The following is a 14,199-nucleotide window of genomic DNA, read 5'->3' on the forward strand; positions in this document are numbered from 1 at the left end:
TCAGAACGGGTGCCGGTGGTCATGAACCCAATCTCGAACCGCCTCCTCAACGGCAGGGTATCGTCCAGACTACGGTCCACGAAAGGAACAGCGTGTAGCAGCACACGCAAAGATCTTGGTCCTTTGTTTTCTCCATTCCCTCACGCACTTTTCCGACACATCAAACTTGCACCCTGCTTCAACGTTGTTTTTCGACTCTGCGTAGAGGATCGCTTGCCTCTTGAAAGCAACGCTGTACTGTTGCCGGCGTAGCGGTGGCATCTTGGCGTCCGTTTGGCAGCGTCGCAAATCGCGCACACCACTGCTCGCAAGTGAAGCGAAATGCAGAAATGGCGAACAGGCGTGAGTGCAAAAATACGCGAAGACGCTTGTGGGCGCATGTGACTGGTCATGTGGTTTAGTTCCCTGTAAAGTATTGCCAGCCCACACGGCGCTGCCAGCTTTTCTGTGGAACGCCGATGGTTTGTCAACGAATCGTTTCTATTGTATGAAAACAAAACTGCAGGGCGCATTGCAAGGTAAATTCCTCTTTATTCATAGAAGATCATTCGCCCTCTATCAAACGTTTGAAATGCTGCTTTCGAGACCGTGTTTCCCAAGCAGTTTGCAGTAATGCCGCGTGGCGGGGATTTTTAAACGCGCTCCATAGTTTAGCCTCGCGTGGTTTCGCTATAGTTTCGCGATCGTCATGGCAGATTGCAAAAATGTCCGGCTCCAGAAGCGGCGCGCGCGCGTTGGGAGACAGCTGTTGTTGCGACTCCGCTGTCTTTGCGGCTGATGTTATCGATGCATCGAATAGCAGGAAATCCGAGGACGACGACCTTTTGCCGGACCCCACAGATAAGTCAACTTTATGATTCCACGTATAGGTCGAGCCCCAAACTTTGGAAGGTCATTTTATGAAAAAAACGTGCGCTTATAATTGGCAATATACGGTAATAGCACTTCATTTGCGTGAAAACATTGCTTATGCTGCGCGGTGCCTGAAACATGCATTGTCTGGTCAGTGGGCGCTTTACGTGGCTCGTGGAGCGGCGGGGGTTGGGGGAATCACAAATCTACGTATTACCGGGAGTTCTACATCAACGGCGATGGCCTTTGATATTAAAGAAAAGAGAACAGGCCAACGCGGTCAGTGTTAATACTGTGGTTGCGCGCATCAAGAGGCATTATCCCCTCCCCCTCCCTGCTTTCGATTGTCTTCATGCTCAAGAAAAGTTAGGGGTTCCGCGTCACTCTGGAAAAGCCGTTAAGGTTCCCCGGGGTCAGAAAGTTTGAGAACCCCTGGTATGGATAAACAAACAGTAGCAGTGTGTCAACTTGTGGTCTTTGTTTTTGTTTTTCTGTCTCTATTCAAAACTTCCTGCTACCACCAGGTGCTTGTGAGGCTTGTGGACATTGGCAAGGAGACGCTGGTGTGCGCATCAGACCTCTATGAGCTGGATGTCTTCGGGGAAGGCTTTGTGAGCTTCCCACACCAGGTGTGTTGCTGCGCATGCATCTCCAATCCACTGTAATGCTCGAGTTGCATGTACATGGAAAAATAACGCCAGTGTAATGTCTTTGTAAATCGTTTGACCGTCATCTAAAACAGCTGTGTTAATCATGATACAGTCGACGACCGATAATACGGACTCCACGGGGAACGTAAATAAGTCCGAATTATCGAATGTCCTAAAAAACGAATGCGTCAGAAAAAAAAAAACTTTTATTGACACTTCAGGGTCCCGGCGGCCAAAAAAATGTTATCAATGCGTTGCTGCCTGCACTTCCGCTTACGTGCAACCAAGTCCGCCTGTATCTCCGCCAGTGTGATGTGATCGCTGTACGATGACGAGCTGGTTTCGTTCGTGAAGGCAACACGTCTGTGCGGCGCACTTAGCGGCCGCACAAAGAGGTAGCATGAATGGCAGCGCGGCGCGTTTGGGTTCTCGCCTATTAATTGCGTGCACTACGCATGCAACTGCACCAAGCCACATGCACTATTGAGTAGTTCACTGAAGATGCTTATCGTAAGGCTTGTCAGTGATTGAGCTGTACTGGCGCGTTTGCCACCTGCCGCCATCATGCCTCCATGCATTTCCACTGCTTATCTGTAAAGACATCGCCGCACGGCGCCGTGATAGCGGCCCCTTTGAATTTCCAGTCCGCTTCCCCCCATAACACTTTGGCATCGCGACAAAGCTGACTTTCGGACTCTGCTACTGTCGCTAACAGGTCGACTTGCGAAAGCGCTGGTTCGAACCTACGAGATAGACACGGCAGAGGTGGGGGCTTCAATTATTGCCTTTTGGACCTGCAGTTTGGGCAGAAAGTCCGAAAAATCGGACGCCGAAGAGTTTTAGCGTCCGAAATTTCCGACGTTTTTGACCATTGACGTCTATGGGGCTGGTGACGGTGCCGCGAAAGCGTCCGAATTTTCGAGCATGTCCGGAAAATCGGGCATCCGAAAAATCGGCAGTTGACTGTATCTGCTGGGTTTCGTTGTCGTCGGCGCGGCCTTCGGTGCTGGCTGTGAGGGCACCGTTGGCACCATTTAACTCAGATCTTTTGAGACAGCAGAGCGTAAAATAAAGCAAGTCTCAAGATAAAAATGAACGCGCGCGCAAAACGCTTTACCGCAGACGCATTCGACAGAATGGCGGCGATAGCAGCGTAGTGCGGGGATACAGGAACCGGAATGTAGGATGTTCGCGATGTCGGTACGATTTCCCACAGTTGACCCGTGCCTCCAAGATCGGCATTTCCAATCACAAATCTCTGAGGCATAAAGTAGTGATCGAAATAAAGCCTCATAGATCACCAATTAGCTTTCGTTTTGATCTCTGAGGCCATACTTTGTATGGTACGGGTCGCCGGAGGAGATAAAGGCTGGCGATTCGGCGTGTGCAACAGTCTCGGACAAGGTCCGAATTATCGAATGTAGATCTCGCAGCTGTCCGAAATATCGGTCGTCTTTACACATTACTTCTATGGGATCATCGGCGGGGCCGCGCGACTGTCCAAATTACCGAGCATGTCCGAATTATCTGTGTCCGATTTATCGGTCGGCGACTGTAATCAGTTTTAATAATAATCGATGAACGGCAGTAACATGCTCACTAGCATAATTTCAGTCCTCATAACATGCAGAAGGACTGCTGAATGACTGCTGAATAGAATTTTAGCTAAAATAATGTTGACGCAAGAACTCTTATGCAAATTTTCTTTTGCAGCATTCTTTTGGTAAATTCGAGCATAGCTCCTTCAGGGGTGCCCTGGGTACATGTATGACAACACAATGAAATACCTTGCGTTATAAGCTTGACATCTCTAGCTTGTGTATTTGGCTTATTTTTTTATGATTTCTGTTCTTGATTTCGTTTCTTTTTTTTTCCCTTTTTTGCTGAAACGCTGTACCAAATGTTTCTTTGGGTTTTATGTGCTTTTATTCTGTTTTTTTTTTTTTTTGCGTAACAAAAGTGCGCTTTTACTAAGGCCTAGAGCTGTTCACGGTACTTTTGGAAATGAATGATTTAGTGAATGAATGCAGCTGACCCAGTGCAGTGTTAATTAAATAGGAAGCAGACTAACCGCTTTCATATCTGGTTATTCTCGTAATCTGGCTTTAAAGGACCCCTGACAGCGAAATTTTTGTTGGTGACTTTTTTGCTGTAATTTGTAGCTTTGTGTCTGGTAATCTCTAAATTAAATCGTAAATGCTCTAGCGTATCGTACAACTAAGTCCAGCGTAGTTAATTGTGACCATTTTAGCATCACTTCAAAACGCCCGCCTAAAAACCACAAGAAACCGGCGCCCCATGCGGGGGAGCGTCAAAGACCACGTGCACTCAAGCTGTGGTGACGTTGACAGCGTGGTTTTCAAATCGGGTCCCCGCACGCGGTAGAGATTGAAAGTATGTGGGTGCCTCGGTATGGGTTAAACCTGTTAAGCGCGTGTCCCCTCACGAAAACTACCTCGAAAGCAGCCCGACAACAGAGCCAGAGGGGTGCGGAACAATAGGCCTTGCGGGGCGTCGTATTCCGCAAACCTTCTGTGACGTCCACAATACTTGCTTTACTCGTGGAACGTCACACGGGGCCTCTATCTACGTCGTACCAGGATGTCGCAAGGTGCAGCCAACTCAAGTGAGCACTCACGCTTACTTTAAAACCAAATTAAGATATCTTAAAGGCAACGTTCGTCACTAATAATCGGTCAGATGTGCCCCCGTATACAGGAAAGTCAAACAACACAAAGATCTCGAGGTTTCAATTTTGGTGTCAGGGGTCCTTTAAGGTCTTTTTTCAATCTCGCCTTTGAGTCTGTTCCTGCAGGGGCAGTCTTGATCTAGAGCAGAAGTTCTTGTACTTGGTTTGTGTGTATTGCTAGAGAGAATCAAATATCTTCAAATGGGTTAATGCTTGTTCCTTACACATTGCTATACCATGCAGGCCATCATCTGTCGTCTAGCATATGTCGCACCTGGTAATTGGACGCCAAAAGTGACGTCTCTTCTGAGAGACTTGGTTCCCGTGGACCTTGATCTGCTACTCAAGGTGTGTGATCGTGACTTAATTTTCGCATTCGTTTGGCTCGTCACATTAGCCTCGAGTGCACTTGCCAACTTTCCGGAGTTTTTCCATGAAGTTGACAACCTTCAGCTTATTCATCATTATGTCTGGTCAAGCTTAAAACATTTAATTTTCTTCATGGAACATCTCCACTCGCCGGTCCGAGAACCTTCCAGTGGAACATTTATGATGACAAAAGAATTCCATGGGGACGCTTGCTTCAAGCAAGGTTGTTTAAACAGGTTCTTCAAGCTTGTGAAATCACCAGCAGCGAAGTCGCTGAAGAATTTGGTCTGATCAAAGAAAGACTGTGCTGCTTGTCGACCGGTGCTCGTTTTAGTTAACTGCCGCTTGTATGCTGTGTCTAAAAGTAAATCATTGCTTCTACTGCTGGTGCAGACTCTGACCCATAAACTGCAGCGAAAATTCTTGTCGTCGTTGACTGCACTTGCGTATGCCCCACAAGAGGTAGATGCTAAAGGCAAACTTTAAAGAACAAAAGCGTGCTGAAAATGTAAATGTAGAAAAGGCAGCCTCTGGAGTGTCAAGAAACTTGAGTTGACGGTAACTCCCATTTTTCCTTTACTTACATCTGACAATTCGGGCTTATGTTGATTCATTATCGCAATTTCTTCTGCTCTTTGACACTTCGAGAATGGGTCTTAAGCAAATACGGTGGCTTGAAAAGAAGCATTGCTGTGTTCCTCCTAACGCGATAACGTTAAGGAGCTCTTTTCGCAGAAATTCCGATGTCTGTGTGGGCGTCGTTGGTTCTGCGTGAGAAATTTGTGTTGTCCGCGAGCGAAAATTCGAGATAAATGCAAATAAATAATTGTAAAAACTTTGGTTCGAGTGGGGATTGAACCCAGGACTTCTGCATGGCAGGCAGTTGTTCTACCACAGAGCCATGCCGGTGCTTGAAACTGTTTGAGAAAAAAAACCCTGAAGAATGTCATGTAGTGTGAGAAGTCTCCTTAACTCATGTAATATTGTGTGGCAGAAGCGTCAAAACATCATCAAAACATGTCATCAAAACCTGTCAAATTGTGCAACGAGTGGTTGGTTTAAAGGCCCACCCATTACAAAGTGCACAGGTATAATTAATCATCGTTATCAGTGGCAGCATGAACAAAGTGCAGAGCTTGCGCAATTGCGTGTTGCCTTGTGCATACCTGCCAAGTCTCCCGGATTACCCGGGAGACTCCCGGATTTTGAACGTTTCTCCCGGTTGTACGGGTCATAGAGAAATCTCCTGGAAATCCAGTTTTGCCCCGCGCGTCCAGTGCATTGTCTGGCCACATAAGCAAGGTTGTCTGGCCACGTAGTAGAAAGGATTCTTCTTCTTCTTTTTAACGATGGTAGAAAGGTTCAACTCAGTTTCATTGCGCATGAAGTAGCTGTGCACTTTGCGCCGCAGTCCAGCACTTAAAAGGGTAGCCGATGTCTGTCGAGATAGCGCGTTCGCCAGCGCTCGCAACCGTCCCCGTCTCAACGGCACCCCTCGCGCGACTATGACGGCCGGGTCGTTTCATCTCTGCTTCACCAGCGTTCATCCCTAGCGCTAGCGCGCATTTACTCGCACGTGAAACAGACGATGCGTAAGCGAGGTTATCGGTTGAGGGGGTCCGCTCTACGCACGGCTGGTGCAGAAGCCTAGCTCCGGTCCCAGCCGCAAATAGTCGTACCGTGTCAACGTCCCCTTCCCGTAGCGCGCGTCATCGCAGCTACGACGGGTTCGGGCGAATAAGGCAACAGGCTAGCACAACAAACAACACTTTATTGCTACGTTAGCAATAACGCGTAAATGTCGCGTAGAGGGATAGTCCGCTCTCGTAGAAAAACAAAGGGTATGGCTTACACCTTCGGTCGATGATCGGCTCGCGGGTCTCGGGGCGGTGAGGTGTTACTTCTCAGGTCAGCAGGGCACGAGAGAGCGTCTGCTCGTCTGCCCGGTTGTTTTATTCACCTCCCGTCTCCCTCCCCGCCACGAGGGTTGTTTCCCTCGCAGGGCGAGTTCCCTTTTCCGCGAGCCGGGAAGCGAGGATTGGCGCGCGGAGTGACGGGGAAGAAGGGGTTGTCCGGCAGGAAAGGGCGACGGTGCTCCTCTCCTAGTGGTCCCTCGGCTACCACCGTCAGTTAGCGATCGCGCCAGCCTTAAGGAAAGGAAATGGGCGCGCGTGCTCTCCCACATCCTCCTCCCCTTAAGAAAGCCCTCGGACGACAGAGACTGCACCATGAGGTAATATTTTGTTATTCCTCATCGAGAAAGGCTAGGATGGATCGGTCCAGGTCCGTGCCCTCCTGCGGTCGGCCCTCTGCCGTGGGTGTCGCCGGTGCCCCCACTGGCGTCGCCGCTGCCTCCGAAGTAGCCACCACCGGCCTCGTTGCGGTCTTCGCTGCCGTGCCACCTTGCGTCATGGCTTCCCCAGTCGTCGCCTCCGCCGTCACTGCTGCGGAAGGTCTGGCCTGCTCCTGCAGCCCCGTGGTCCGGACCGCGTCTCCTTGGGCCTCGCCTCTCTGGTCGTTGGTGGTGATTGAGAGGAGCGAGTCAGCGAAGCGTTTCATTCCAGGCGGCCTCTCCAGCATGGTTCGGGCTCCTCCGGTCTGGTGGGGCTCGGGGTTTTCAGCGTGCTGCGCCGTGGCCTTGAGGGAACATAGGCCATCGGGGTGTCCACACAACCCTGGCACATCCCGGTGGCTGCGGCCCCGAGGCAGCTGGCTCTCCCAGTTGGATTGGCATTGGTCTTCGGGCCTCTTGTGTGGAGGCCGGGTGGTGGGGCGACGGGGTAGCGTGGAAGTGGCGGTGGGATGTACCAGTCGACCTCCAGTCAGGCGTCCATGCCGATGCTTGCCGGTGGTGGTGGGGCTGCGACAACGACGACGTAATGTGGGTGTGGGCTCGCCGTGAGGAGGCGGTCTCCTCTCCAAGCCGTCCCGGCGGCACCTATTTCCCTTTTGCTTATCCAACATGCAGAGTTGTCTCCGCCTGTTTCGCAAGAAGTACCGCGGCTCAGGGCTTTTCACTCGGTTTCGAGCGTTCCCAGCCGCCGGCCGCGGCTCGGAGGGGGACTGATATTCGTCCCCATGCTCCTCCCGTGACACGTAACGTTTCAAGTCGCATACGTGCACTGGTCCGCCGCTCGGTTTGCCTTTCATGTTCGCGAGCCGATAAACCAGCGAGGAAACCTTCTCTCGCACTCGGTATGGCCCGGACCATTTCGGTGCCAGCGAGGCTGCAAACTGTTTGCTAGCGTCGCTAAGAACATGATGGCGTCGCAGCACCAGATCGCCCACTTCGTAGTGTACGTTCCGATGCGAGCGGTCGTACTGCGCCTTCTGTTGTGCCCTAGCAGTGCCGAGATTACTGCGTGCTTTACGTAAAACTTCCGCTAGCTTCTCGCGCAACTGCGCTGCGTATTCAGCTCGTGCTGATGACGCCACTGGCACTCCACTGCGATCCGCGAGTACAGTCTCCATCGGATTCGGCAGTTCTCTTCCCAGGTTTAGAAAAGAAGGCGCATACCCAGTCGAGCGGTTCACAGTCGATCGCAACGCAAACCCGATCTCTGGAAGGTAGGTATCCCAGTCCTTGTGCCTTTCAGAGAACGCGACAAGCATGTGCTTGATGTTGCGATTAACTCGTTCCGTGGGGTTCGACTGAGCATGGTAGGTGGTTGTTTTCTTGTGCTTAATGCCAAGCGCGGCGCACGTGTCAACAAACACCTTCGCAGTAAAATAAGACGCGTTGTCTGTTATCAACTGCTCAGGGAAACCAAACCTGGTGAAAACCTCCATCAACTTATCCAAGATCACACGACCCGTCAGCTTTCTAAGGGGGAAAAGTTCTACCCACTTAGTGAAGTGATCCGTGATCACCAGCAAGAATATGTTTCTGCTAGGAGTTGTGGGGTACGGTCCCATTACGTCACATGCCGCGATTTGCCAGGGAGTCTGGCTGTTGATCGGCAGCATGAGGCCGGGCGGTCGTCCGCCTCGGGGCTTGACGCTTTGGCACACGTGGCATGAACGGGCGTAACGAATCACATCCCGCTTCATGCCTGGCCAGGTAGCGAGGCGACACAACTTAGCATAAGTCTTAGGGCCGCTCGCATGCCCAGCAATGCACGAGTCATGAAAGTAGCGAAGCAGTGCTCCTCTCAACTTGCGCGGTATCACGACCTTGAATGACTCACTTGTGTCATCGTCGGATGGGATGTACCTCAGCAGGACGCCATCAGAATCCAGCAGATAAGAATCCAGCGCGCTCACAGCATTACCAGCTGTTGCCGAGCGCTCCGCACCGACAGCAATACCAGCTGCCCCCGTGTGCGCGGTGGCCTCGCCACCCGGCTCCCGGAGCCCATCGAACACCTTTCGACAAAACGGATCTTTCTGCTGAGCTTCTAACAGCTCCCTTCTGCTGAAAACAATCCCCGCGCTAACAACAGCCTCTACGTGGTTCACGCTTGTGCCTTGAACTGACGTTTGTTCTACTGTTTCCGTTAGCGCTACTTCGAGTGTCTCGCTCACAGTCCGTTCCGGGTCAGTCTCGTGACGGACTGGAGCACGCGATAGCGCGTCGGCCGCGGCATTGTTCTTGCCCTTGCGGTAGCGTACGGTGAAGTCGTAACGCTGCAGAAGCAATGCCCAACGAGCCAGGCGGCCGCTTGGTTCGTTCAAGCGCCTCAACCAAGTGAGCGCCATGTGGTCCGTCTCAATAACAAACGCCACTCCGTCGATGTAATAGTCAAACTTACGGAGAGCGAAAACTATCGCGAGACACTCTTTCTCTGTTACCGAGTAGTTCCTCTCCGCCGGCGTCAACGAACGGCTCGCGAACGCAATCGGTCGGAGGGCACCTCCATGCTCCTGAAGCAAAATTGCTCCTAAGCCCAGGTCGCTTGCGTCTGTTTGAATCACAAACTCCCTGTTCAAATCGGGTAGCTGCAGTTCAGCCGTGTTAGCCAGCAACTTAGTGAGGCGACGCAGTGCGGCCTCCTGCTCTTGACCCCAAGCCCAACGCTCGCCTTTCCTCAAGAGCTTTGTCAAAGGCGCCTGCACTGCCGCGCAGTCTGGAATGAATTGGCGATAGAAGTTCGCCATCCCCAGAAAGCGCCTCAGCTCGCCGATGTCTTTCGGCGACGGATAGCTGACTATCGCTTCAAGCTTACCCTTATTCGGCAAAATGCGACCCTCGTCAAGCGTGAATCCCAACAATGTTATTCGGGTCGCCGCTATCTGAGCTTTGTTCGGGTTCAGAGTGATGCCCGCAGACCTCAGCCTTTCTAGAACGTCTCTTAAGTGGCGCAAGTGCTCATCGAACGTTTTCGAGTAAACCACTATGTCGTCTAGATATGCGAGGGCGTGCTGCCACTTTGCATCTCCCAGAACTTGGTCCATTAGCCTCTGATAAGTAGCGGGAGCCCCCACCAAGCCAAAAGACATTCTCCTGAATTGAAAAAGTCCCCTGTGGCATGTGAAAGCTGACTTCTCTCTGTCCCGCTCGTCCATTTCGACCTGAAAATATCCGCGACTAGCATCGAGCGTCGTAAAGTACTTCGCCCCGCCTAGGTTGGATACTAACGATGAAATGGATGGAAGAGGGTATGCGTCCTTCTTCGTAACCTCATTCAGCCTGCGGTAGTCTACACAAAGGCGATATGTATCATCCTTCTTTGGAACTAGAACCACCGGGAAACCCCATGGGCTGTTTGACCTTTCGACCACGCCTGTGTCGATGAGTTCGTCCAAGGCGGCGTCAAGTGCTTTCCGCTTAGCCAAGCTAATCGGTCGGGGATTGCATTTCCAAGGTCGTGCGTCACCCGTGTCGATTGTGTGCTTGACCAGCGTAGTGCGGCCCGGGCGGTCAGTGAAAATCGCGTCGTACTCGTACAACAGCGACGACAGCTGCATCTTTTCCCTTTCTGGCATGCTGTGTGCATCTGCCAAAAGCGGGTGCACTGACCTTCCCTGTACCGCGGCGCATTGTTCTGGCGGGGTTACTCGCTTACTCCGTGCGCTTTCCTGCTCTCTCACTCGCGCTGCTCCCTGCGATTGGCATGCAGTTGTCAATGCGGGTGCTTTCGAGAAAAGCTTTAGCGCGTCTCCGTCGCGCTCTCGGTAACCTCCTCTTGCAATGTCCATGACAATCCCTGACTTGGCGAGAAAGTCTCGACCCAGGATTAGAGGCATTGACAACCCGGGAAGATGGACAAAGCGTTGTCGCCTCACGCGTCTTTCCCAGCGGATCACAAGTCTAGCCGCACCGCTCGATTGCGCTGTGCCCGAAGCAAGGCGGAACGTGGTGTTGCTTTGTCTCAAGCGGATATTGTTCTCGCAGAGATGGTGCAACACCTCGTCCCCAAATAATGAAGCGCTTGCCCCAGTATCCAAAAGTGCTACAAACTTCTTTCGAGCTATCGTTAACTCGATTAACGGTGCGGGCGAGTCTACGGCATCACCTGCGCGACAGACTGTAGGTGCTAGTGATCCGAGCGCATCGGTAGGATTACTGATCGCCGCGCGGTGCCCGACGTGGTTCACCGGCGGCGTCGACCGTTTCCCGAACCGCGTGTTCGCTCCTGATCCGGCGTGCGGCCGCATTCGCGGGCGATGTGCCCCGGTGCGCCGCACCGGTAGCAAGGACCGCGGAAACCACGCCGGCCCGGGCGCTCGTCGCCACGATCTGGCGGGCCTCGCTCCGCGTTGCGCCGCTCGTCTGGGCTCGTCTCGACCACGTGCTCCTGCCGCGGAACGTCACGTGCAGGCGCAGCACGGGCCGTACGAAGCGCGTAAGCGTAGGGGTCCAAAGCGCGGTCTGACAGTTCCCAACCGCGCGGTACGTGCTCATCAGCGAACGAAGCTGACGCGTTACCCCTAAACGCCTCTGAACCGACCGCTCCACCGTTCCACGCGCAGCGAGGCTCGAGTGACTGCGCTGCGGGTGGAGGCGGGCGGTACGCTCGCGCCGCGAGGATGTCCCCTTGTATGCGCTTCGCTTCGGCGGCGAGCTCTTCTAGGTCTGCGAACTTGCATCCCCTAAAGTGCGCCGCAAAAGTCGGGTGCGCTTGCCGTGTAACGCGCTCGACTTTCTCCGCGTTGGTGGCGAGAGGGTTAGCGAGGCGATAAAGTTCGTCCATCGCCCGTACGTACTCCAGCAAGGATTCGTCCGGATGCTGGGTGCGTAGCTCCAACTCCCTCCTCAAACGCCACTCGTAATTCGCCGGAAGGAATTCGTCGCGGAAGCTCTCGCGGAACTCTTCTACCGTGCGGGCGCGATGTCCGGTCAGTCGGAACCATCGGGCCGCTTGCTCTGTCAGCGACACCGGGACCACACGCGCGAGAAGTTCGGCGTCGGGAAGCCCCATTGCTTGCTGATAGTAGAGCAGTCGGTCGAGGTACTCATTCGCACTCCTGCAGTCGTGGTAGCCACTGTAGGTAGGCATGTCTACCTTGACACGTGGTCCCGCACTTTGGGAAGGAGGCTGCGCTGTGTTTTGCAACGCGCTGGCTAAGCTCTGCATAACTGACAGCGCATTCTGCAAGAGTACCTCGCTCGAGGGCACACTATTGCCCGAAGACGCGACCACATCTGCGGCTTGTGCCGAAGCAACATGTGGTGGCATCTCGCTGTTCGCGTCGCGAGGTGACGGGGTGCCCGGCGTGGCGCTCTCCGTCGTAGGCCTAATCTCTCCTAACGCGGTCGCTGCAACACCTTGGTTGTCCCGCGTGAAACAACCAAAATTTACGCTGTCGGAAAGTCCAAACAATGCCCCCGCGTTAGCCATAAGATCGACATTCTGCGACGCGACATCAGACAACATGAACAAATCCTGGAATTCAGACATGCCCGTTGTCCTACGTTGACGGAGCGTCGGTAGTCGCTCGCGTCCACAAAACTAGCCGCGTTGCCAAATTCGTTAACGTTGGGCGCCAGATGAGGGGGTCCGCTCTACGCACGGCTGGTGCAGAAGCCTAGCTCCGGTCCCAGCCGCAAATAGTCGTACCGTGTCAACGTCCCCTTCCCGTAGCGCGCGTCATCGCAGCTACGACGGGTTCGGGCGAATAAGGCAACAGGCTAGCACAACAAACAACACTTTATTGCTACGTTAGCAATAACGCGTAAATGTCGCGTAGAGGGATAGTCCGCTCTCGTAGAAAAACAAAGGGTATGGCTTACACCTTCGGTCGATGATCGGCTCGCGGGTCTCAGGGCGGTGAGGTGTTACTTCTCAGGTCAGCAGGGCACGAGAGAGCGTCTGCTCGTCTGCCCGGTTGTTTTATTCACCTCCCGTCTCCCTCCCCGCCACGAGGGTTGTTTCCCTCGCAGGGCGAGTTCCCTTTTCCGCGAGCCGGGAAGCGAGGATTGGCGCGCGGAGTGACGGGGAAGAAGGGGTTGTCCGGCAGGAAAGGGCGACGGTGCTCCTCTCCTAGTGGTCCCTCGGCTACCACCGTCAGTTAGCGATCGCGCCAGCCTTAAGGAAAGGAAATGGGCGCGCGTGCTCTCCCACACGGTTTGGACTCTCTACAGATCAGCGGCGACCGCAAAATCCTGCTGACAGTAGGCAGTTTTAGAATTGTGTACGCTAAGTTAGCGTTAGCGTTTGCGGCTCGCTATTTCCGTCACTTACCGGAAGCCCGCAAGCGCTTAGCGTACGACGCACGCGCAGGCGCAGTTGCGCTAAAAGCCAGCGCAAAGCTTTGCGTACGCTGTTCTAAAACTGCCTAATGTACATATAATTGATAATTGCTATCGCAGTACCCCCCCCCCCCCCCCGTTGAGTAAATCTCCCGGATTCCGTTTCTCCAAACTTGGCAGGTATGCTTGTGGACGTGTAGTGGGTACTTCGATCAATCGCAGAAAGATGAAATACATGTATGGCGTAGTGGGCACTTCGCAACGTACTTGCGGTAGGCATGCTAGGATAGGATAGCGAAGTTAGGGTAGTGATTGAGAAGGGGATGTGAACGGGGCCAAACTATGCTTTTGCATTCTACTCTTGAAAGCTCAAGCGTCCTCCATGTTTTTAGCTAACCACATATGTTGAAGCGAATTATAGCATTTTTCTCGGTTTTGTATTCATGCATGCAGGTTGTTGCACCAGCAGAGGACGGCTCGACACCGCTGGTCGCCATGTTTAAGCGTGTTGGACCAAACAGCGAGCTGGTGTCCGTCAACACATCATTGACGATAGCCTTAGAGTCTGCAAAGTGAGCACATTGAGAAATTTGACAAGGAGGGCCCAACCAATGAGTAACTGCAATAACAGACTCGGCATTTAGGCCGATTTTTACATACTTCGTGGCTACCTGAAAGTTATTACTGTTAAAGTGATTCTGTGAAAATTTCGAAGCATATAACACTGTGAAAATGCTCATGGATATGCAGTGTAACTTCAATAAACAACAATTTAAGTAAGCTTTATTCATTTAGAGAACAGCGGTATTGTTCAGGAACTTTTGCCAACTCTTAGGATTTTGTTGTAAAATGATCATTTCTTTGAGCTTGTATATGATCATGTCGACACGAATAATTTTGCAATTAATTTGCATTTGGTTTAGGGCAAAGCTTATTACAGAAGTATGTGAATGCAGGTGACTGAAACTTACAGCGACTGATTTTCTGCATGTGTAATTATTCCCAAT

General features: G+C 52.5%; 1 protein-coding gene across 2 annotated transcripts in view; it reads left to right on the forward strand.

Moving 5' to 3' along the window:
• Positions 1–14,199, forward strand: part of LOC119383393 (tudor domain-containing protein 7) — a 71,060-nt gene that overhangs the window by 31,066 nt on the left and 25,795 nt on the right. For both annotated transcript variants that reach the window (XM_049412494.1, XM_049412495.1), the window contains exons 17-19: positions 1,377–1,481; positions 4,435–4,539; positions 13,646–13,764. In XM_049412494.1, coding sequence (XP_049268451.1) covers positions 1,377–1,481; positions 4,435–4,539; positions 13,646–13,764 — 329 coding nt within the window. The remainder of the gene's footprint in view (positions 1–1,376; positions 1,482–4,434; positions 4,540–13,645; positions 13,765–14,199) is intronic.

Source organism: Rhipicephalus sanguineus, chromosome 2 (genome assembly GCF_013339695.2).
Source record: "Rhipicephalus sanguineus isolate Rsan-2018 chromosome 2, BIME_Rsan_1.4, whole genome shotgun sequence".
Taxonomy (NCBI): Eukaryota; Metazoa; Arthropoda; class Arachnida; order Ixodida; family Ixodidae; genus Rhipicephalus; species Rhipicephalus sanguineus.